General features: G+C 33.0%; 1 protein-coding gene across 2 annotated transcripts in view; it reads left to right on the forward strand.

Moving 5' to 3' along the window:
* Positions 1-26,358, forward strand: part of LOC101889562 (furin-like protease 2) — a 472,277-nt gene that overhangs the window by 353,325 nt on the left and 92,594 nt on the right. The window contains exons 3-4 of one of the 2 annotated variants that reach the window (XM_059122172.1): positions 24,463-24,567; positions 24,700-24,963. In XM_059122172.1, the coding sequence (XP_058978155.1) occupies positions 24,463-24,567; positions 24,700-24,963 (369 nt within the window). The remainder of the gene's footprint in view (positions 1-24,462; positions 24,568-24,699; positions 24,964-26,358) is intronic. The other variant, XM_059122173.1, reaches the window with a different exon arrangement.

Genomic DNA, 26,358 nt, shown 5'->3' on the forward strand with positions numbered 1-26,358 from the left:
AAAACATTCGTTGTCCAGCAGTTTTTAAAGAAATAAAATGATCGTGTTTACTTGCCAAAGACGTCAGCTGAAAATGTGCACCTTCGGTTGGCCACCAGAACTTAAGCGCCGGCCATGGTGCTGGTGTGGGCCGCCATAACAGACGATGGTCGCTCTCCGCTCGTATTTATCGACCGAAGCATCAAAATAAGTTGGCGAGAATATTCTAGAGGTTGTATTAAAGCCTTGTGCACGCAAACATTTTGGCCGCAGACCTTAGACATTCCCTCAGGACTCAACACCATCGCGCTCGGCACGCGCCACCCAAGAATAATTACAAAATGAGGTTCCTTGCTTCATTTTCAGCGCACTATGGCCACCAAAATCTCCGTATACCAATCCGTTATACTATTGTGTCTGGAGTATTTTGGAAAGCAAGGTTGGCACTAAAAAATACCAAAGTGTCGGTCACCTCAAGCAAGCTCGTCGCCGGGAATCGACAAAAGTAACGCAGTGCAACAGAAATTCTTCAGTTTTTGGTCCATTCCAACCCCTAGATATTATGCAATCATCTCCAAAAGCAAAAGGCTTCTATTCAGCCCCTAGCCCCACCTCCATTCTAAATTTCGTGAGGATCGGGCCATAATTGCGACCTGTAGAGTGATTACAAATTATCATGGACAGATGGACGGACGGACGGACGGGCATACATGGCTAGATCGACTCAGCTCGGCGAGATAGGAAGATCCATATATACTTTCCTATGTGGGAAACCAATATTTGGAAGTGTTACATAATTTTTGGCCCAATCAAACTTATAATACCCCCAACACATAGTGTTGTAGGGTATAATTAGAAAAGCTTTCTAAATCTTAGATTATTTCCATTTTCGATACATTTTTAAATTAGAGTAATCTATCCCCAAAAGTTGAAAAGCGAAGACAGGAAATATGACCCCTCCATGTTGCCATCTCGTTGCGTTGATTATTTTCCTGTTCTCAAAACATTACAAGCCCCCTTTGCACACATTGTTCTCATTTCATATTCACAAGTGAAATATTGAATTTTCTATACAAATTATTCTTCAACACAAATATCCTGGCGCCCAAATTGTAACCTAGTTTTTCCTCTTTACTTCATTTGTACAACAACCTTAGAACAATATAAACTAGTTCAAGAATTACCTTCGAGTACTGCTGCTGCCGAAGTAGGCATTCAAAAAAAAAAAAAAACAAATACTAACCGGAAATTTTTGGTTCAACTCTAGAGAATTTGGCAAATATTTATTAGAAAGCATCAAAATAAATATACGTACGTACGTATACACTCCATTACCCAGATGTATACATACAACAATTCAAGATATATGTGTGTATATGTAGAAAAATGTATATGCAAGGACATTGCTTTCGGGCAACATTGTCACTGCATTTCAAATAGCAGAGGTTCTTTGCATATATTTCTTAGCAAATGTATGTCGGTATGTATGTATGTATGTGTGAGAGTAATGTATACATTTTTAAGTTTTCCCACAACTACACGATATGAGATAGTTGGATGGATAGATAGATAGGCGGTAAGAAAGAAACAACAATTTTCCAACGACAAATATGAGTTGGAGGGTTACAACAACAACAGTAACATCAGCAATGACAATCTAAATGCCAGTTGTAATTGTGTGTGTAACGGAAATGTAATTAAATATTATGCATGTTAAACCCTGTGTGTGCACTCTAATGCACTGATTCCCTGGCTGCATTCTCTCTATTTTCTCACTCGTAGTGTAGTAGTAATTGTTGTCACATGTAAATATTTTTGCAGGTATGTGAAATTGTTATAAGAACATTTTTCATTATTCTTTGCCACTTGGTGAGCTTTGTTTAGCACTCTCAGTCGCTCAAACATGAACACTCACTCTCTCACTCACTTACAACGGCACTTATCAGCACAGGTTACAAATATTTAGACCTAGACAAAAACACACACGTACACCCGTGTGCATTTTCTTAGATGATAAAACAAATTGGTTGCTTTGTGTGTGTGAGTGAGTGTACGTTTGTGTATTTATAAAGGGTAAGATGAAAAAACTACAACAAAGTCAAAAGCCATAATTTTTATATTTTTTAAATTTTATTGAATGAAAGCAAAAAATGTCGGAAATAGCATCAAATTTTAGAATAAGTTTAGATTTGTTCGAATTGGTCACCTTTGGCACGAATTATGGCCTTCAAACGGCCAATGAAACCCTCACACGCTGCTAGAATGTTGCTCTGCGGCATTTTGGCCCATTCCCGGCGAAGCGCTTGCTTGAGGTGATCGACACTTTGGTATTTTTTAGTGCCAACATTGCTTTCCAAAATACTCCAGACACTATAGTCAAACGGATTGGTATCCTGAGATTTTGTTGGCCATTGTGGGCTGGAAATGAAGCGAGGAACCTCTTTTTGTAACCCTACTGGGGTGGCGCGTGCTGAGTGCGAAGATGAGACACAATAGTCCGAAGGATTGGTATCCGGAGATTATGCGCTGGAAATGAAGCGAGGAACCTCATTTTATAACCAGTGGCGCGTGCTGAGTCCTGTTGGAATGTCCCAGTTCTGCGGACAAAATGTTTTGCGTGTCCAAGGCTTTAATACACCCTTCAGAATATTTTCGCAATAATATTCGGCCTTTAATTCTGATGCCACAGTCGACTAATACGAGCAGAGAGCGACCATCGGTTGTTATGACGGCCCACATCATCACCATGGCCGCTGCTTGAGTTCTGGTGACCAACCGAAGGTGCACATTTTTCAGCTCACCTCTTTGACAAGTAAACACGCTCATTTTGTTTCTTTACAAACTGCTGGGCAACGAATGTTTTCTCATCGGAGAAAACCAAATTCGGCAGTTTTTTATACCCTCCTCCATATTATGGAGGGTATATTAACTTTTTCATTTCGTTTGTAACTCCTCGAAATACTCATGTAAGACCCAACAAAGTATATATATTCTTGATTAGCGTAAAATTCTTGAAATTCTTGATTAGTCGACTTAGCAATGTCCGTCTGTCTGCCCGTCCGTCTGTCTGTTGTCATCACGCTATCTTTCGAACGAACTGAAATAGAAGGCTATAATTTTGTACATATGTTTAATTTTCCAGTAGGCAGGCTAAGTTCGTAAATGGCCTATGTAGGTCCACGTTTTCATATAGCCCCCATATAACGGTACCTGCCGATTTTCGGTATTTTGATGATTTTAGCTACATTATTTAACGGAATTGTTTTAAATTTGATATTTGAAATTCGAAATGGATACTACAGCCTAAGACAGAAAATTGTCTGTGCAGGTCCACGTCTTTGTATAGCCCCCCTATAATGATACCTCCTTACATTCGATATTTTGATGATTTTAGCGACATTATTAACCGGAATTGTTTCAAATTTGGTATTTGAAGTTCGTAATGGATACTACAGCCTATGACAGAAAATTGTCTGTGCAGGTCCACGTCTTCGTATAGCCCCCTATAACGATACGTCCCTACATTCGATATTTTGATGATTTTAGCGACATTATTTAACGCAATTGTTTAAAAATTGCTATTTGAAGTTCGTAATAGATACTACAGCCTGTGACACTAAATTGTCTGTGCAGGTCCACGTCTTCGTATAGCCCCCCTATAACGATACCTCCCTACATTCGATATTTTGATGATTTTAGCGACATTGTTAACCGGAATTATTTCAAATTTGGTATTTGAAGTTCGTAATAGATACTACAGCCTATGACAGAAAATTGTCTGTGCAGGTCCACGTCTTCATATAGCCCCCATATAACGGTACCTCCCAATATTCGGTATTTTGAAGATTTTAGCGTCATTATTCATTGGAATTGTTTCAAATTACGTATTTAGAGTTCGTAAGGGGAACTACAGTATGTGACAGAAAATTGTCTATACAGGACCCGGTCTTCGTATAGGCCCCATATATCAGTATCTCCCTATATTCGACATTTTGACGAGTTTAGATACAATACCCAGCGAAATTGTTTGAGATAACGTATTTGAGGTTCGTAATGGATGCTAAAGCCTACGACAGAGAATTGTATATGCTGGTCCACGTCTTCTCACAGCTCCGATATAACGGTACCTCCCTATATATCATATATTGATGATTTTAGCTTTACCGTTTATTTCAAGTTTCGAATTTAAGTATGGTAATGGCTTATGACAAAGAATGCCTATATACGTCCACGTTGTATATACCCCAATATAAGAGCTATATTCGGTATTTTGAAAATGTTAACAGAATTTTTTAAGGATTTTATATTTTGAAAATTTCCAAATTTGTTCCAAATGGTGGAGGGTATTCAAAGTGCGGCCCGGCCGAACTTACTGCTTTTTAACTTGTTTTTAGCTCTTCTGAGTCTATTTTCTTTCTGGTGTATATTCTTGCACTTTTTGGAATTTCAATGGCTTTACCCCGAACTCATTTTTCAATATTTGCCGAATGGAATATTGCGATATGTTCAGCTCACGAGGCATTTTTCGGCCACTGCGACGCGGGTTTCGATCAAGTTGCTTCTTTATTTATCGAACCATTTCTGCTGATGTTGCTGTTTTCTTTCGTCCATTCCTTGGCGTCGGGCTACGCTACCAGTATCACACTAGCGAGAGATGGTAGGAGAAACAAAAGATTTATTCACATTTAAATGCTGGAGTGCTCTAAAGATAGCCACTTGTGGTTTTCCAGTCAAATATAAAGAAGTTGCACTATCACGCTTGAGTTTCGTCACGAATATTTTTTTTTTTTCTGGAAAATTCGCACCAAAATGATTTTTTATGCTTGTAAATAATATAATGAGCTGTCACTGGAATAATTTTAACATCTGTCGGACGAGTGGCTTAGAAATGACAACAGTCCGAAGTTGGTTGCGTTTTTTTTTTATCTCACCCGGTATATGCATATTTATGTATGTACAAAAGCATGTGTTTAATTCACATTTCTGTTGCTTGTACGAAAAATTTTCACCTAAAACAAAAACAAAAAAAAAGATGAAAAACAATTTTTGAATTTTTCTCTGCAATTACCAACGACTTGTGTGTGAGTGTGTGTGAACACATACATCTCTACATACGTTTGGCAACTCTCCGGCCGGATATATCAAAAATTGTCATTCAACTTGGGAAATGCATACAAGTAAACAAAACAATGCATACATAGATATAAATATTTATGTGCAGCTGAAAGTGCATTAGTTTTCATGGGTTTTTACATCTGAGTGCCACAAAGGTTTCTGAAGACACACACTCCGACACACCCACAAAACAGTTCAGCAAAGTTCATTTGGGGCGAAAATATGCTACAAAAATAGCAGTTTTGTTTTCTTTTTGTTGCTACTATTTTGCTTACCATCTTTGGTAGATTAATGTTTCGGAAGTGTTGCATATTTATATGCATAAACACTTGGTGTCTTTGTTGTTGTTGCTATTTTTTTGGTTTTTGCATTCACATCAACCTTATGATGCGCACACTTACTAACATATTCATGTGTGCCGGAATGTTTGTGTGTATGTGTTTTTTTTGCATTTTGTATAAACATTTATTTATGCATGTGTATTATACATATGTATATAATTCATATTTATACATGCATAGTAGTATTAGTGTTCATTGTATATGTGCCTATGCTTGACATATATTATATACGAGGTCTTTGAAAGGTTAATTGAATTTGAAATTTTTGGGTATTCAAATATTAAAATATAAAAATATTATCAAAGCAGTTTTAGAAAAATATAAAAAATAGGTAATTTATTAATTAAATCGATATGTAAAATATTAATTTATTTAAATAGAACAATAGAATCGTAATATTTTGTTACAAAAGATTTTTAGAAGTTCGAATTTCCAAAAGTTCTCTTGTATGTATAGTTGTCGAAAAGTGCAAAAATTCACTACTAAAATTCTGTAAGTAAAATTCGTAGGCCCCAAAATCATAATTCATATATGAGGGTCCCTGTTGGTGCTCACTCGCTTGTGTAAAGAGAGGGTTGGGGAATTAGCTCGAATAGGACATGAAGTGTGCAAACAGATTTCAACGAATTTTTTTTGTGTGTATAGAGTTCAAATCATCCATCTTGTGACAAATTGACTCATGACCAAAATCAGCCATACCTAAAATGTCAAAAAATGGAAGCTCCGTTACTTGGCAGTTATACATATATTGAAAAAAATGAATATCAAAAATCTGGGAGTTATTTTTTGAAGCTCCATACATGGAATGGTTGTTTAGAAATTAGGACAGAAACATTCAAAATACTGTAACAGGGATTATATTTTTTTTTGCGAGGAGTAAACCTACTCTCTGACAACCCGAAATATGAAATTACAGTTAATGTAGTTAAACATTGGGACGAAAACATTTAAAAATTCGCAGCTATCGTTAAATATTCCTCAATACCAAGTAACCTAAAAAAATATCAACACCTGTGGAAAGTTTCAAAGCTATATCTTTAATATTTCATGCTCGTTACTTCGTCAGCAAAAATTCCACACTAGAATTTTAGATTTGTTCGTGTTAGGTCCTTTTAGTACTCAAAGTGCGCAAATTGTTCAGCTTGACATAATTGTTTATCCTAACTTCATATATCGTACTAAATTTTCAGGTTTTCAAGGATTATTCAAGTTTTTCTTTTTCGGAAAGAATAGTATGAAATTACTTCCGTTTACACCAAACAGCCTCCAAGATCTCTCATTTTGAATTCTTCTTAGAATGATATAAGTGAAACCATTGTACAGTGGATCCACCAACTCACCAACAGTTTTCGCAATTTAAAATTTCACAGTTTCAGCTCGATCCATTCACTCAATACCAAATATAGTTCAATTTAGTACTTTTCGTACAAGCATAGTACTCATTTCCAAAACCATAATGTATCACAATCCAAGATACCAACAGAGACCTCAATATCAAATTTCGAGATTCCAACTGTATGTCTTTAGCTAATACCCATATTAGTGCCACTTAGTACATTTCGAACAAAGATAGCACACATTTCGAAAACCATCTCCACATTTCACCACAGACACCAACAATGAGGATTTCAGCTGTATCCCTTCGGCCAACACCAAATTTAGTACTTTAGTACTTTTCGAACAAATATTGGTCGAATTTCTAAACCACCGCGACATCTGAAACACAGATACCATCAGCAATCAAATTTCAATACCATATGTAGTATCATTCGGTATTTTGCGTACAATTATAGTACACATTTCCAAACCAATCTCCCTATCTTAATTCCAGAGACCTCAACATCAAATTTGATGATTCCACCCAGTTTAGTACCATTTAGTACTTTTCGTACAAATATAGGACGCATTTCTAAACATCCGCCAAATCTCAAACACAGATATCATCAGTAATCTAAATATTAAATTTTAGAAGTTTTTCTTCATACTTTCGCTCAATACCAAAAATAATACCATTCAGTACTTTTCGTACAATTATAGTACACATTTCCGAAACCACCTCCATATGTACAGGCTACACATGAACAACGAGCCCAATACCAGCTTTCAGATTTCAAACACTATTTGTTTATCCAATATCAAATTGTACCACATATAAGACAATATGTACTTTTTGTGCACTTCTAAAACACAATTCCAAAACTTCCTCCATATCACAACACAAACCACCAACAGGGACCCCAGTACAAAATTCCAAATTCCAGCTTCACTGGAATTTTTAGCAAATTTTTAGCTGTATCCATCCACATAATACCAAATGGCAACATATTATAACTTTTCATTATGCTCGAGTTTCCATAAACCCTTGGGTACATCTAGCCATCTGCGACTCTCATTCCAAAATTTCTAGCTCATTTCGCTTGCTAATACATAGTATTCCATTTGTAGTATAATTTAGTACTTTTCGTATCCTTTTAGTGAGAATTTCAGAAAACGCAGCCTTATCCCACGCCTACGCTCCAAGTCTGATCCTCGTGCAAAATTTCAAGATTCTATAGATATATTCTATATTCTATAGATATCATATACTGGTAAGGGTTCCATTTTGAATATTTGTAGAAATTTTACTTTTTATAACCGGTGTTACTCCCAATATTCAGAACATTTGATATCGATATAGACATTTACGTCTTTCCATCATCCGTATCTCTGAATCTCGCAATAACTCGCATGTTCAATATTTGTAGAAACCTTAGGTTATTATATACTTATATTTTGTTATATATTATTTAAAATTTTTTTCATAAATTTTATTAAGACATTTTTTCAAGCTTTTAGACGAACAAAAGTGTTAAAAAACCATAAAAAATGGAGATTTTTATAATATATTTTCAGGTACTAAGACCTGACCTCTTTACGGACTGCTTTGTCAAAAATTGTGGATTATTTTAGAACCATTTTCAAACGACTTTCTGACGAAGCTTACTGGATTTTTAATACTATTTTTCTAGACAAAATTATGGAATTTTTCAGAGCATTTCTGACCAGGCCTTACCAAGCAAAACTCTTGTAAAATCCTAATTTTTCAAGGATTTTCTTATAAATATTATGAAGTTTTTATTAATATAAACAGCTTTCTACAAAATATTAGATTTTTCGAAAGAAAAGCTAAATTAAGAATCGTGTTTCATTATAACAATATATTCAACGGCTTTCTAGCCATGAATTTTTCAGGAAATTTCTTGTAAAAGAAAATGGATTAAAAAAATTCTAGACTAGATCCTTAGTGGCAAAAACCTAAAAAAAATGTTTTGAGTGATGCTTTCGAAGATTTTCCAGTAAAAAATATTAACTTTGCTTTTCTCAAACTTTGTTTATATACCCATACAATCAGTAATGCCGCAAAACTATGTTGGAAATTATCGTTTATCATTGAGTTTTTCATTGAATTACAATAAAATCAGAATGTCTTATTTCTTATATTCATTTAAACGTGCACAATTTCTCCTTGATGAAAATTCATATAAAAATCCACTATGAGTCCTTGACAAAAACTTATTTTATTTAAAATTGCATGATTAGTCGTTAACATAAATTTTTTCGAATTATACAGACTTAAATTTTATGGATTTAATCTTGTAAACCCTCGTAATTTTTCCCTTTCTCGATTTTGGGGAGAGAAAAAGTCCTGATTTTAAGTCATTTCCCATTCCCATCAATCTTCCCTCGTTCTTAAAAATAACAAACAAATTCAACAGCATAGTTTATTTCGTATTCGTTGTTGTTATTGTTGTTGTTTTTCTTCTATGTTTTCCCCATTGGAAAGAATGCAGAGTTTTGCATATGAGATTTTTTTAAATGCTTAACATTGTGACAGTTTTAATTATGAAGCATTATTTGTTGTCATTGTTGCTGTTGCCATAGTTCCTGCCGTAGCGGGTATTGTATATATACGTGTGCATGTATGTGTGTTTACCTCCTAAATTTTTGTTGCTGCTGTTGTTGTTGCTATTGTCATTTTACTGCTCCCCATGCATGCAAATTTTACTCCTCTGTGTCATTCATTCTAAAAACTTTGACATTTTTTTTTTTGAGTAAGGACAACAAACACAGCCACACTCACATGGTATTGTTTTTGTAGTTTGTTTTTTTTTTTTGGTCTGTTGTATGATGAAAAACTCTTTCCTCTTTTTCACAATTAAATTTTTTTTCGGCAAAAATTTAATAATATAAAAAAATCCACAAATGAAATTTATTGCAATTTATTTAGGCAGAAAGGTATTTGTTGCTGGTGTTATTGTTGTTGCACATGAATTTGATAAAATGTCATGGCACAAACATACACACCAAAGAACGTAAATCTATTCAATCTATGAAATCCTGCAAACCCCAGAAGCCCCACATAATTTTGTTGCATTTTTAACAAGGAATTGTGGCAAAATTCGTGACCAACACCAATAGCAGCAACAACTACATAAAAGCAAAAAAAGGGAGCTTATATCTAATTATTTTTGCTGAGCCAAAGCAACGGTCAGAAAACTAAGAGTGCTAATTGATACAAATTGCAAATAATAGGTTATGGTTGTGGTCAATGCATGCATGTGACATGCTTTAGAGCGAGGTTTTTTCGGGATAATTTTTTGGGACTTTAATGAGCATTTTTAAAGGTGGTGAAGTATAGGAATAATGAAATTGGGATATATTAAATTGGTTGTATTTTAGAGAAAAAAAATTGTCGATATTATTTGGTAATTTTAATTTATAAAAAATATGTAGTTTTTGATTACCAGGAAGACATTTTCATCCATATACCGCAAATTGACTTTTATCAGTGATTGCCTGTATGTGAAATACAAATTCATTACACGATTAGTCTTTGATTAATATTCATATAAAAATTCACTAAAGGTCCATCATCCATTCATTTAAAAATCCACGATGTTCTTCTTGATGGAAATTCAGTTAAACTCCAAGAGTAGTTCTTGGCGGAAATTCATTTTAAAATCCACAATTAGCCCTTGATTTAAGAACCCATTAGTCCTTGTTGGAAATTGATTTAATGGAAATTCATTCAAAAATCCTCAATTCTTGATATAAATTAATTTAAAAATCAACTGTAAACACATGATAAAAATAGAAATATCCATGATTTTCTTCTAGATGGAAATAGAAGATTTATTTTAAACTCCACGTGTAGTTCTTGGCGAAAATTAATTTTAAAATCCCCAATTAGTTCTTGATGATTTTAAAATCCACGATTGATGTTTTTGGAAATTAATTTAATGGAACTTTATTTACAAATTCTTATAAAAAATACTTGATAAAAATTCATTTAAAAATCAACTGTAAACACTTGATAGAAATTAATTTACAAATCCACGAAAAGTCCATCATCCATTCATTTAAAAATCTACGATTATTCCTTGATGAAATTCATCTTAAGAGTTAATCATTCATTTATTTAAAAATCCACAATGAGTGGAGTGAAATTAATTTAAAAATCCACAATGAGTCCTTGATGGAAATTAATTTAAAAATCCACGATGTGTCCTTGATGGAATTTCATTTGAACATCCTTTAAACATTCATATAAAGATCCACGACTATCCTTGATAAAAATTCAGAACTAAAATTCCTTTGAAAGTCAAGGATTATCCACGATTAGTCCTTATTGAAAATTCATTTCATTTCAATTGGAGGTCCTTTTCATGAAAATTATATACATGATGTTCCTTTAAGAAAATTCATATTAAAATCAGCGATTGCAATCTGAAGTACCTTTACCAAAAATGTATATAAATATCCTTAATGATCCTTCTAAAAAATCTTGAAAAAATAGTAAAGAAAAATAACGAAGGTCCTCTCTAAAATGCATAAATATAAATACGAATATAGCTCAGCAAATCCTTTACAAAAAAAATATATATATATCCAATACAACAACTGATTAAAAGTCCACGACTACTCTTTCTAAAAATTAATAAAAAAAAAACATAAAAATAATTCACAAGTAGATATATACAAAAATTATAAAATTGTTGTTTAATTTTTTTTGTTTCTCATATAATAATCGGGAGGTCTTCTCAGTTTAATCATTAAAAAAATTAATACTCTAATACAGGGTGAGATACAAAAACTGCAACCTACTTCAGACTACTAAGCCACTTTCTAAGCCACTCGTCAGACAGCTGTTAAAATTATTCCAGTGACAGCTCATTATACTGTTAACAAGCGTACAAAAGAGGCGAGAGAATATTCTGGAGAGTGTATTGGCCTTGGACATTCCAACAGGACTCAGCACCATCACCCAAGAATGGTTAAAAAATGAGGTTTTTGCTTCATTATCAGACCACAATGGCCACCAAAAGCTCCGGATACTAATCCGTTGCACTATTGTGTCTGGAGTATTTTGGAAAGCAAGGTTGGTGCTAAAAAAATACCTCAAAAAAATGTACATATTATGGCGTTTGACTTTGTTGCAGTTTTTTTTATATAGTTCCGAAAGTCATTTAAAAATTCTCTCTTATAACTCTTATTATAAAAATGCAATCGAAAATCCATGTATAGATTTCTGGTAGTCAGATTGAGAAATTCAATTTAAAATTGACAACAACATTTCTGATAATATTCGAAGAAAATGTATATTAAAAGCCACAATTAAGCAAATATATGTCTTTCCAAACACAGATTTTTTTCTTTGTACAATGTCTTATTACGAATGCATTTAATACTAAAATACCTTTTAAATTTTCTCGCAACTCATTATGGGGAGGGCAAACAATCCATTCGTTTAAGAAAACATGCTATGAACCGTAATTTACTTTTCCTCGAACAAAAAACTATGAAATCTTTTAATTATTTAAGGAATTTAACACATTCTTGACCATAGTTTGGTGTTTTTTTATTTTGTTTAATTATTTTAAAATACCTGGTCTGAAAGAACTTACAATGGCATCATATTTCAAATGCCTTTACAACTCCGATGTTCTTTTTGCCAAAATAAATTTCATTCTTTGTGCATTTAGTTGTTATTTTCTGTTGCCCCACCTCTTTTCGGCAAGTAATCTTACAAATCTCTTAAATAAATAGATAAATTTTCCTTTTAACAAATTTCTAAAATAGTTGTAAATCTGAAAAATAGATGTCGGAAGAAGATAGCTGTGCAAGTGCATATTTTATTTCTATTACGAAAACACGAATTACGTTCCAACACACACACGCACATATATATATATATATATATTCCTTAAATCTCATCTCTTGTGTACATGTGTTTGTACCTGTGTTTATTTGTATTAAGACAAAAATCCTGACTTATGCACAGCAAATATTTTTTCGCAACCAAAATAAAAACAAAAAAAAAAAAAATAATTCACATATTTTCCTTGGCACAACTTCTCTGGCAATGCAATGGTAATAAACATGCAAAACATACAACAACTCGGCATCATGAATTGTACAAATAGAAACAAGGAACACAAACACACACACACTTGCACACAAATATAATTTGGGTTATCCAACGCACATACATACACATAAGCCAAGAAAAGGTAACCAAAAGGAAATAGAACAACAATTTTCTTAACAGGAAATTTTCAGTTCATTCGGGTGTTTCCGCATGCAACACACGTAAACAAATATTGTGCATCTAAAGAAAATCAACAGCAGCTAAAAGAGAGAAAAACAAAAAAAAAAAACAAAACAAACGAACAACAATGGCAACAAGCAGCCACTGCTGAATAAATACCAAAAACACCTAACAGCCCAATTCCAATTTACGTAGAACACAAACACACATACACACTCGCAAGTACATACACAAACATAATGTTTTACACACACACACACACGCCATACGTTTTTGGTCCCCTCTCTACATTCAAAAATGTTTTCGTTGTAAGAAAATATCCCCATAGCTTGAATCAATTTTTTCCCCAACTGCATCCCTCAGCACTGGACTGACTGGCTGGCTGACTACTCGACACTCACACAGAGAAAGGGTTTCTTGAAAAATGTTCATTTACACGTAAACCTGTTGTTGTTCTTTGTAAAGTTGTTGCTGCTGTTGTTGTTCTTTGTACCAGGTATTCGTAGTATGTAAAACAAATAAAATATCTACATCTTAGCTTACAGTAGTAGACAAGTGGCAAACATGCTGTTGAATTATCTCTCCAGGGGATAAGAATCAATACTAGGCTGTAGTTGGCTTGCTTGTGTTGAGGGCGAGAGGGTAGGGTTTTGGGGGCTACAGCACTATGCTGTATTGCTATTTAAGTTTAAGATGGGAAATTTAAACAGAACATCTAAACTTCACTCTATTTTTTAAAATGTAGATACAAAAAACTTTTCGAAAAAGTTTGAATGGACCGCGACTGGACCCAAAATGGTATATCAGTTCAGTCCAATTTGTCATAGTCTTTTCAAAATTTCTTTCGGTATTTCACGCATAAATGCTTCCATGGTTTCTATCCATGTGTCTTATCTTAAGAGATATGAACTTTAACACAGCCCCACAAAAATAGTCTAAAGTAACATGCAGATTATTTTTATAAATATTGACCAATACTTCCTGGTTAAGATTTAAGGCATTTTACTGATATTTATCGTAGACATCCTGCTATATAAATTTTGCATATTTTTTTTTTTTAATTTCAATACATTTTTTTAGAAGAACATTTCTTTGAGAACCCTCGGACCATTATTTTTGCCTTCGATATAATTTATAAAATATTAAAGCAAATTTGCTGAGATCCTTCAATGTATATTTATAATAATTATTAGCAATAATTCATGCATTTTTTTAATATGGCCAAAATTGTGGATTTTTTGGAACCTTCTGGTTCCTTTAAAACATTTTTTTAAGTTTTTTTAGAGACGACTCAAACACCACATTTTTTAAATAATTTTTAAACGTATTTTTTTCTGCGGATTTTAAAAAAGCTTTTTCTGACAACATTTTTCTTATTTTTGTTAAGACGACTTCATGCCAAAAATTATTTTTCATGGTCTTAAATGCCAAGCATATTTTTTTACATCGTGAATTTAAAATTCCCCCAAGGAATTTCAGGGAAAGTCGTGAATTTTTTTAGGAATTTTAAAAAATTATTTTTCAGGACTTTTGGTTAAACAATCAGCGAGTTTCAAGAATTTCTTACTCTATGAAGTTCATTTCCAAAAATTTTGTTTTTTATTTTTATTAGTTTTTGTCAAGGGTCTCCGGGTAAAAAACAAAGACGACTTCATGAATAAAACTGGTAAAATTTTTAAGAAATCTTCCGAGTACTTTCTAGCAGTATTCAGTGATATTCGCACATTTTTGTTTTCCAAAACGACTTAATGCTCTTGTGGATTTATTTAGGAAAAATTTGTCAATTATAATTAGCCAAAATGTTAAAAAACTGAACTTTTTAAGTTGTTTTCATATTACTAGGAAATAAATCATGCCTTTTTAAGACTTTTCCAAAATGGTGGATTCGGTAATATTTTAAAAGAATTTCTGACAACCTTCAGGATTTATGCAAAAAAAAATCATGCATCCCTTATTTTTTTTTTTTTTCAAGAATTCCCTTGTGAAATCTAATTGGTTTTTCAAAATTTTTTCCAATGTCTACTCCATTCCCAAAAATCGTTGATCTTTTGTTAAAGGCCTTCTTACAACATAAATTTATTTCAAAAGTGATCTCTAAAAAAGTACCGGTATTTGATGAAGCAATGTTTCTACTACCTCAAATGGCAAATGCCAGGAATAAACAATTAAAATTTTTTGAATATTTAGATTCCCCCATATGACTTCCTGTATCCCCGATATTTGGCTATATTCCCTAACGAAATCAGCATCAATAAAAAAGTCAGAATTTTTTCATACAAAATTTTAGCCCATTTCACCAGCAAAATACTACCCGATGACAAACAATTGACAATTTTTAGGGTTTTGATCCATTTTAAACCCAAATATTTTGTGAACATCTTCCAAAAAATAGGCTTTTATACTGATCCTATCCCTATCACCATGCCAAATTTCGTGTATACGGGGGGTTATTACGACCAGACACACAGTCGGAGTTGCCGAAATTGAGTTAATTTAGACTGATATCGGACATTTTGTGCACAATAAACCCGAAATCGGTTGAAGATATATATGGGAGCTATATCCAAATCTGATCCGTTCTCGATAAAATTTAACTGAGGTATTTCTGGGCTTTTTCTGATATCTGTTACCAAAGATCATTGCTGTGGAGTCCATATTACGCATGTGGGGCAGTTTAAAACCCAAATCGGATGAAACATATATATGAGAGTTATTGCTATATCTGAACCGATTTTCCCCAAATTTGACGTATTTGCTTCTAGACTGAATTCGATCGATGTATTAAAATACTGGTCATTTGGACTGATATTGGCCATTTGGTGCTCAATTAAACCGAAATCGGTTGAGGCCCATATATATCCTCAACCGATTTCGGTTTATATCTTATATATCTTAATTTGAACCGATTCTCACCAATTTAAATAGGGTTCGTCCTTGGGCCAAACAATATTTGAAAAATTTCATCTCAATCGAATAATAAATGCGACCTGCATTTTGTTTACAAAAAAAGATCTTCTATAGTAACTATGGGTCTTTCTCGCTTCCTTCTCTATGTTATAAACAAATGGGTATAAAAATCATGCGATAGAAAATATTTCTAAAAATAAAAAATACCACAGAAAAATAAAAAAATATAAAAATATTCACAATTTTATTAGTATTTTTAATGTGGTTTTTGCAGATATTTTTGAACTTACAAAGTCTTCTTTGGCAAAAATGGACCTTATTAATTTTTCCTGGGAACTTAATGATCAAAAATATTCTATCCTTCAAATATAATTGAATGTCTTACATTCTATATAATCTACGGATTGCTTTAGTATCTTTTCCTTGTCAGAAATCTAGGTTATAAAAAAAATTAAGATACTTCTGTCCAAAAAAATGTTAATTCTTATAACTTATATATATGTAACTGAATAATTTTCTTCAACATTCAAAAAAAAAAAAAAAAAACAATGGATTTTGTAATTTTCTTTTTGAAGAGTTTTTGTCAAAAATGTATTGTTTTAAAGAGATTATTTTTTCAAGGACCTCATGGAAAAATCGTTGTTTTAAAAAAAAAATTGACTTGACTTCTTGCCCATTATTTTTATATTTTGTTTTACTAACCTCCTGATTTACTTAATATTTATTTCAAGGACTTTTTGGTAAAATCAAGGACTTTTAAAGTTCTTTCCATGATTTTTTCAAAAATCTCTTTCCCTTCTCATTTTCAATTTTTATTTTTAATGGACTTTGTCTCAAAATATTTGATTTTCCAAGAACATTTCAAAGAGAAGGTCTTATAACCAGAAATCGCAGATTTTCCACCGACACTCTTGCCAAAAAATCTTTTTTATAATTGTTAAGAATTTCTTGGCAAAATTTATTGACTTTTAAAAAATTTTATTTAAAAGACTTATTTACATTATTTAATTTTTATTTTAAAATTTGATTTTTTGACGTCATGCTCACAAAGAAGATTGTTTTAGATTTTTTAACGACTTCCTTTCCGGTATCGTTAACTTCAATTTACGCGTTCAAAAGTTGTCGATTTTTTTTTACTTTTTGTTATGTTTAAATGCAAGGACATAAACAAATCATGGAATTTTTATTTCAAAGATTTCATGGCCAAAAATCAGGAGGTTTCTGTTCAGAAATGGTACATTTCCAAAAAATATTTTTAATTTAAAACTACTTGAAAGAAGTGTTCTCTGAGCATTCATACTTTCTTCTTTATTATTCTTTTCTTGTTTTTTGCTATCCTTAGAAAATCAATTAATTTTCAGATATTTTAGGAAGTCAGTCGGAAGTAAATTTCTGTTGAATTTACATATAGAATGTGTTAACTTAATTAAAACTTATGGCCGACAACAAGACGTACTGTAAGCAAATCGGAAATTTGTGTATTTATTTTTTATTTAATTTTTTTTCGCAACAAATGAATTGCAACGAAATGTAAAAGGATCTTTACCATGAAATTCCGATGTATGTATTCCTAGTGCAAGTTTGTCGCTATGTTGGTATTCCAGCTGATAAATGTTGCCGACAATTTAGTTTGAATGCAAGATATTTAACAATGGCTGTCGGTTGCCTTCCTGCCTGCCAGAGGCATGTGGCTGGCATTTCAGGAAAAAACAACTCCTGTCCATAAATTTTCCAAAGAAGCAGAAGAAAGCATAACAACAATGGTGGCAACATGCAAATAAAATGTATGCAGATATATATTTAAGGCAATTAAATAAATTAATGACAATGCCTTAAGGTGTTTATATGCTGCAGCATGCGTAATGAAAAGTCACATTTGTGAGTTTCGAAATTAAAATAATAATTTTTGAAGAAAATAATGAAAAATATTTTTAATCAGAAATGAAATTATTTTTAACTAAGAAAATATTATTGGAATTCAATTCACTGCAATTATTTAAATGGTGAAATATTCTTAGAATTCAACTCATTGCATTCTTCCAATTTTGTTGGTAGTTCGAAGGTGAATTCTTTATATTTTGGAAAAATTCCCAATATTTGGCCCCAGTACTCCAGTCCATTGCCGTTCGACGGAATTCACCATAGTGATTTCCTCTTCTTTTCGTATTCAATTGATAATGCCATTATTAAATTCATCTTAACATCTATTAATTCCCATTGGGCAATAAACTTTTATTAAACTGCAAATAAATGCCAGAAAATCTTATTGATTAAAAGATTGAGCCAAAACATTCAAACAAACAAAACTAGAAACGAGAGATAGAGAAAAACGAGAGATTCAAACACGCCAACTAAACTCCTTGAAAAGCTAACAGTTAAGTACGCCAGTAGTTGTTTGCCCACCAACTACAACTACTATCACTAGTACTTTTACTCAAAACCCAAACGCTGAATTTTCTCCAGCAAAAAAAAAGAAGGCAAGAAAAAAAATTGAACTAATGTGCAAAGTTAGTTGGATTCCATCCACCCAAGGAATAAAATGAAAATCAAATAAAACCTCGTTTTTTTTTTTTGTTTGCTGCACAAAATGGACAGATGTACAGAAAGAGCAGAAATCCATAGCTGAGGCTATACACAATGAAGCGAGAAAGGAATCCAACTTAACTGCAAAGTGCTGCTGGTGGTGCTGATGATGGCATCGGAGAGACGCATAGAAGACTAAAACAAACATCAATGAAAAGTGAAAAGTTTTTAACTAAAAACCAGTTACTAACATAAAACTATTCACTCGTTTTGTTGTTGTTGGATTGAAGGGCTTAGCAAACTGTTACGCGTTCTTTCCCGCTTAAGCCCTTGGCATTTCCCACATCATCCCTGCGCATACTTGACATATATGCTATGTTCTCAATCTTTTGTATTTAAGGTCAGTGTTGACTTGAAAACAAAAGAAGAACAATGTGCAGGAAAAGTGGAAAATTCTTTTGGTTAGAGAGAAATGAAAACTTTGTGGTTATTCGCATGGAATCGCTGGGGTCACAATCGAATTTGCGGAGAAATCAGGATATGAGTAATAAATAAGCAGAAAATTTCTACAGATAGAAGATTTCAAGTGGTCTTTTAGAGGCCTCTTATAGACAGAAGACCTTTGAGAAGTCCCCTGTAGACAAAAGAAGCTCTGGAGGCCCTCTAAAAATGCCTTTTAGTTTTCGTCTTTAGTCAAAATCTCTTTTCTGTAGTTTTTTTTAGATATTAAAGGTCATTCTAAACATAAAGTCTCCCACATGGACAGACGATCTATTAAAGGGATTCTAAAGATAGAAACATGTTCAAAAGGTTTTTCTTAGCCAGAAGAAAATTTAGATGTCTTCCTTAATATTATTCTATAGCCATATGAAGTTTTAGAGGTCTTATATAGATAAAAGTGATTTAAAGGAGTAACATATTAAGAGAAGACCTCTAGAGAGAAACTTCTTTTCTACTTTTATATACAGAAGATCTAACAGAGGCTGTTCAATACAAGAGAATTATATAGTGGGAGAATATTTCGGTAGAAAAAATACCTTTCTCTAGAAAAGATAACATCAAATGGTCTACAATACGGAGAAAACTTCTTAAAGCCTTTTTGGAATTTTGGAAGAAATTTTTAGAGCCAATATAAGGCCATTAAAGATTATTTTTTAAACAAATTTTGGAACCAATATAAAGCCCTTAACACGGATTTTTTGAAGAAATTTTTGTAGCTCATATAAGTGGAATTTTGGAAGACAATAGACGGCCCCTTAACGTGGTTTTTTTAAAGAAAAGTCTTATATCGCTAATAAGGACCTACAACGTGGATTTTTTTGAAGAAAAGTCTTATATCGCTAATAAGGACTTTCAACGTGGATTTTTTTGAAGAAAACTCTTATATCGCCAATAAGGCCCTTAACTTGGATTTTTCAGAGAAATTTTTACATCTCCAATGAGGCCCTTGGTTGTTTTGAATAAGTTATTAAAGCCAATAAGAGAAGATATTTTTGAGCTAATATAGGGCTCTTCAATGTGGATTTGTTAAAGGATTTTTAAAGCTCAGGTAAGGATCCTAAACGTGGATAAAAAAATACAGCTTCTGTTCGATCTTAGAATGAGTTTTTTACAGCCCCTAAACGTAGATTAAAAAAAAAAACTTTGAAGCTTAAGTGAAGACTTTAAACGTAATTTTTGTAAAAAAGAATTGCAGTTTCCATGCGCTTCAAATTTCTACTTTTTTTAGGTTCCAATCGTAAATTTTTCGACACATGTTATTCCATTTTTTAGGTCTAATTGTAAAGGTATATTTTTGGATTTTAAAAACATTTTGTTTTATATCTTTGGGGACTTATCGTTAATTTTTGAAGGTCTGACCAATGATCTTGAAAGAAAATTTGTTTTAAAGGTCTAATAGTGACTAAGCTTTAAAAGTTTATCGTTGGTTTTCAAAATAGATCGTGGATTTTTTAAATATATATTTTTAAGGATATATCATGGATTTTTTAAATATATATTTTTAGGGAAATATCATGGATTTTTAAAATATATATTTTTTAAGGACTTATCATGAACTTTTAAAATATATAACTTTAAGGACTTATCGTTTTTTTTAAAATAAATGTAACATTTAAAAGACCTTAGATACAGAATTTGTCTCTCAAAATGTCTTATATAAGGGTAAGGCCTTTCAAAGGATTTCCATGTGGAAACGAGAAGGAACTTCGTCAAAGGGAACGCCTTACAAATGGTCTTCTATATTAAGAAGGCCCTTCAAACAGTGTCTCGACAGAGAAGACCTCTGAAAAGAAAAAATTCCAGTGAACAGTAGACATGTTCAAAGGGTGTCCTTAGAAAAATATCTGTCAAAAAGAAGTAGTATATAGCTTTAGCTCCCATATATATGTTTTATTCGATTCGAGGTTTTATGTCCCTCACACGAGTAATATGTACTCCACAGAATGATCTTTGGTACCAGATATCAGATACAGCTCAGAAATAAGTACCTAAAATGTTGTCAAGATTGGTTCAGATTTGGATATAGCTCCCATATATATCTTTATCAGATTTCAGGTTTTTTGTGCTCCAAAAGGTTAATATTAGACCAAATGAACTTTATTTTGGCACTTCCGACGGAATACAGCTCAAAAGCAAACGCTTCAGATTTCGGTAAAAATCGATTCAGATATAGCTATAGCTCCCATATACAGGGTGAGATAAAAAAAAACTGCAACAAAGTCAAACGCCATAAGTTTGACATTTTTATACCCTACAATTGGGAAATATTTTTTTTATGTTCTGACATTTGCTTCTTATTCGGCACTGATACAGGAATACAACTTTAATTTAAGGATTGATTAATTTTCAATTGCCTTTGAAAAACTGGGCATTAATGTTGTCACATTTAAAAGGCTTGGGAAAAAAACAATTCCTTTTTACTTTTTTATGTTAACATCGAAATGGGGTATATTTACGATAAAGAGAAAGACACAATGTTGTAACATATCTCGCCTCTTTCCTTATGTGAACAAAATCAAATCCAAAAATAAGAAAATCTTTATTTCAAATCAAATCGTGTTTTGTATTTCATGAATTCACGAACAGCACTTGGGAATGTCAGTAGCGACTGATGTTGTGACTTTTTCGGAAGTGATGTTTACTTATGCTCGCTCTTCAACGCAATTGAAATTCCCCCTCAATCCTTACACGTTGCGATTTATTTATTTTGTTATGAAACGTGTATTGAATTATAGATATATATAAAATACAATTACACCCACTCACTTCAATCCTTGACTTTCAATTCCAATGGAAAAAACAACAACCACCACTTGGTTCTCCACTCCTCTCGAAGTAAAAATGAGAAAAAACCAAACACCAACAACAAATCAATATAAAAAAGAAGAAAATATAAATTGATTTTCAAATAAACGCTAACAAGCTTGTCGTGGCGGAAATAAAGTATACGCTCGATACGATGCGGTGGTGTATACCTTACACACAGAGAGGGTTTCCCCGGAAAAAAAAAAAACATGGATAAATTGGTGGCACAGCTAAGAATCCCAGCCATGATACGGATGTATTATACTCGTACTTCCATGGTCGCTGTCACGTTTGCTTTCTAACTCTTGTGAATGCTGTTGCTTTGGGGCTATTTCCAAAGTAGCAGCAGTGTTGGAAATGGGCGATGAAGATGAAGATGTCGAGGACGAATTACGACCACCACTACCACCACCATCATCAACATCGTGTGATATTGGACAATATCAACAATATTGGTTGGCGATTGGATTTTCATTTACCTGACAATCAATTCAAACATTTTAATTAAATTTTCACTCTCCCTCTCTCTTTCTCTCGCTCTCTGTCGCTGACTGTGTGTTATTTCTCTCAATTGTGGCCATGTTGTGTTGTAATGAGTTGTGGTGTTGATGACGGCGATAGTGATGGTGATGGCGACTACGACGATATTGTTAGCCCATCAATGCTGGTCCATTGTTGACTCAATTGCTCCGGCCCTGCTGATGCTGTTTCTGTTAATTTCATTCAGTGTCGATGGTGGTTGGTAATGGTGGTCAGTGGCCTTGTATCGCTCTTTTACGTTCCATTAAGTTTTCATTCGACAATAAACCTTTATTTTTAAATTGGTAAATTGTTTTCAAGCCCTACACTACTGCAATGCAAATTGATATATTGGGATTCATACGAAACCACAAGCAGGGGACATTTTTGGGATCTAACTATACAATTAAGATCGATTGGATAAATTTAAGCCACAAACGATAGAATTGATATTACGTAATTAAATATTCTTTAAAATCGCACAAAAAGGAAATCCTGCGGTGTTTATATTGAAAGTTGGAAATTTTGTATGACAAATCATCAGGATTGGACCGATATTTCCCAATGAAATCGGGCACTATTTTCAGACTTTTTGAGCATTTTTATTATAAAAAGTGTTTTTCAATTATTTTCATGATGATTTTTTATATTTTATACAGGGTGAGATAAAAAAAACATCAACAAAGTCAAACGCCATAATTTTTACATTTTTTTAAATTTTTATTAAATAAAAGCAAAAAAAATTCGGAAATAGCATCAAATTTTAGAATAACTTTAGATTTGTTAGAATTGATCACCTTTGGCACAAATTAAGGTCTTCAAACGGCCAATGAAACCGCCACAAGCTGCCCGAATGTTGCTCTGCGGTATTTTGGCCCATTCCCGGCGAAACGCTTGCTTGAGGTAATCGACACTTTGGAATTTTTTAGTGGCAACCTTGCTTTCCAAAATACTCCAGACACAATAGTCCAACGGATTGGTATCCGGAGATTTTGGTGGCCATTTTGCGCCGGAAATGAAGCGAGGAAACTCATTTTGTAACCATTCTTGCGTGGCGCGTGGGAATGTCCAAGGTCTGCGGCCAAAATGTTTGCCTGCCCAAGGCTCTAATATACCCTCCAGAATATTTTCGCAAAAATATTTAGCATTAATTCTGATGCCACGGTCGATTAATACGAGCGGAGAGCGACCATCGGCTGTTATGGCTGCCCACACCATCACCATTGCCGGCGCTTGAGTTCTGGTGGCCAACCGAAGGTGCACATTTTCAGCTGACCTCTTTGGCAAGTAACACTATCGTTTTGTTTGTTTAAAAACTGCTAGACAACGAATGTTTTCTCATCGGAGAAAACCAAATTCGGCAGTTCGCCACTTTCGGCCAAGCGAAGCAACCTTTTAGCTCTTTCAAGTCTATTTTCTTTCTGTTGCGGTGTAAGTTCTTGCACTTTTTGGAATTTCAATGGCCCGAGCTCATTTTTCAATATTTGCCGAATTGCATTTTGCGATATGTTCAGCTCACGAGCCATTTTTCGACCACTGCGACGCGGGTTTCGATCAAGTCGCTTCTTTACTTTTCGAACCATTTCTGCTGATGTTGCTGTTTTCTTCCATCCACTGTTTTCTGACGTCGGGCTACGCTACCAGTATTACGAGCGGTAACGAGCGATGGTACGAGACACAAAAGATTTATTCACATTTAAATGCTGGAGTGCTCTAACGATAGCCACTTGTGGTTTTCCACCCAAATATAAGGAAATCACACTATCCCGCTTGAATTCCATCACGAATAACTTTTTTTTCTGGAAAATTCGCACCAAAATGCTCTTGTACGCTTGCAAACAATATAATAAGCTGTCACTGGAATAATTTTTGCAGCTGTCGGAATAGTGGCTTAAAAATGACAGCTGTCTCAAGTTGGTTGCAGATTTTTCACCTCACTCTGTATATAACATTTATTTTGGTCCGATACGAAATAGACAATATTGGCCCATTCCTTCGGAACGTACTCCATCGAGGCTCAACAATTTGAATAATTAAAACAAAAGTCAGAATAAATTTAAATAATCGAACATTGACTGAGGGAGATTTTTAAATTGTTTTATACATTTTTTAAATTTAGTAATATTGTATATTTCATATTTGATAAAGCATATAACAATACTAATTTTCCTTTATTTTTTTCAGATTGGTGCTCTAAAAGATTATTATCTCTTCCATCATAAACGTGTCTCAAAGCGATCCCTCAGAACCAGTGATGAACACCATAAAGCCTTAAATTCGGAGCCAGAGGTGAGTGGGACAAACACTTGTTTAATATTTTATAATAGCTATTTCTGTTCTACTTTAATACATTTGAATATTGTGTTTTTATTTAATTTTTTTTTGTTTCAATTATAAAAAATAATAAACTCTTTATTTCAGGTCCGATGGATACAGCAGCAGCATGAAAAAATTCGTCACAAACGTGATGGTTCCTATTCCTCTCTGCCCGGTTACAGTCCCTACGATATTCTGCGTCAAACCACGGCCTTTGGTGGCCTACCCTCGCTGCATGTTATGTCTGGCCCGGACACCTCATATCGTAACGGTTTAACTCGTGCTCCACGCATACAATATCGTGATGCTGGACCACACACGATTTTCCCCGATCCTTTGTTCAAGGAACAATGGTATTTGGTGAGTAAAGTATGTGTAAGAAATGATTTCTCTCTCTTTTTCGTTCGTTTGTTGGGTGTTTTAAGTTGTGGAGTTGTATGGTGGAATCAAAAAGGATAAAGGTATAACATTTCCCCTCCCAAAAAGAAAACAATGAGGAATATGTTGGGTTCCCCGAAAACTTTCCCAAAATCCCGGTAAAACGATTTAACCCTAATTGTAGTACTAATAATTAAAGTATAATTAGATAATTATAATTGAGCATATATACATAATTGCTTATAATGCTTTGGAGAAAATTAAAAGAAAATAATACAAAAACAAATAAAAAAAATAATATAAGTACAGTTAGGTGGACACAAAGGAGATATGAATTTAATACTCACGAAATTTTTTAATTTTTTTTTTCATAATTAATGCCTATTTTTAAATATGTATATAAAAAGAAAAGAGCGCGCTGTTATGTGTATATTCAAACTAAAAATGATGACGTAAACCAAAAAGTAAAAAAAAATCTTTAATTAATTGTATTACCATGTCAAAATTAATTAATCAGTTGTACTTACAACCTCCCATTCAATGTTTGGGCCTTCTGCAGGTAACAATTTAACGGCTTTTACAAATGAAAATAGAAGTAAAATTTCAATAGTTAGTTATGTTTAATCATGAAGTAAAAATTTGGATTATTTTAACTTTTTAAAAAAATCAAATAAATAGAAACCAGATTCCATATTTTAAAAGTGGATTTGCTAACTCAAAATTTTAATAAAATACATAAAATATTTATACTTACAATCAAAGTGTTATATTCTGCTTCAGAATAATAATAATGCCGTAACGCCTTGCATTTTGCATAAAAGATTAATGAATTTATTTAGGACTGTAAGCAACATGGTCGTTATAGAATAAACTAAAACTCCTAAAATTATCCAGATATTGCTAAAACATTAAAACCAGTTTTCTAACATTTTGCTCCAAAACTAACAATTTTGAGAGATATTGCTAAAATTTAAACAAACTAAAAAAAATAATTGAAAAATTATTGCAATTCCTGTAGCATCACTAAGCGCAGAGCAGTATCACTTAGCTCAATGAATGAAATTATAAACAAGATTGTCCACCTCTTCTGGTACCTCTTCATAAATTAAAAAAAAGAATAAATAAAAATATGTATCCGATTTGATAATCTTGTAATATTTATAGTTTTGTCAGATACGACCAGATACACTCCCTCTTGGTGATACCACAAAGGGTTTTCGATTTTCTACAAAAGTTTTGCATACCAGTATTCTTTTTAATACTAGATCTAGAGTAATGACTGGACATATTAGTCCACCAGTTTAAAAATCGGTGAATGTGCAATTATCCATCCAATTTGGGCAGATATTATATATTTGATGCGCAATAGCCGTGAAATCTGATGAA

Source organism: Musca domestica, unplaced genomic scaffold (genome assembly GCF_030504385.1).
Source record: "Musca domestica strain aabys unplaced genomic scaffold, Musca_domestica.polishedcontigs.V.1.1 2, whole genome shotgun sequence".
Classification (NCBI taxonomy): domain Eukaryota; kingdom Metazoa; phylum Arthropoda; class Insecta; order Diptera; family Muscidae; genus Musca; species Musca domestica.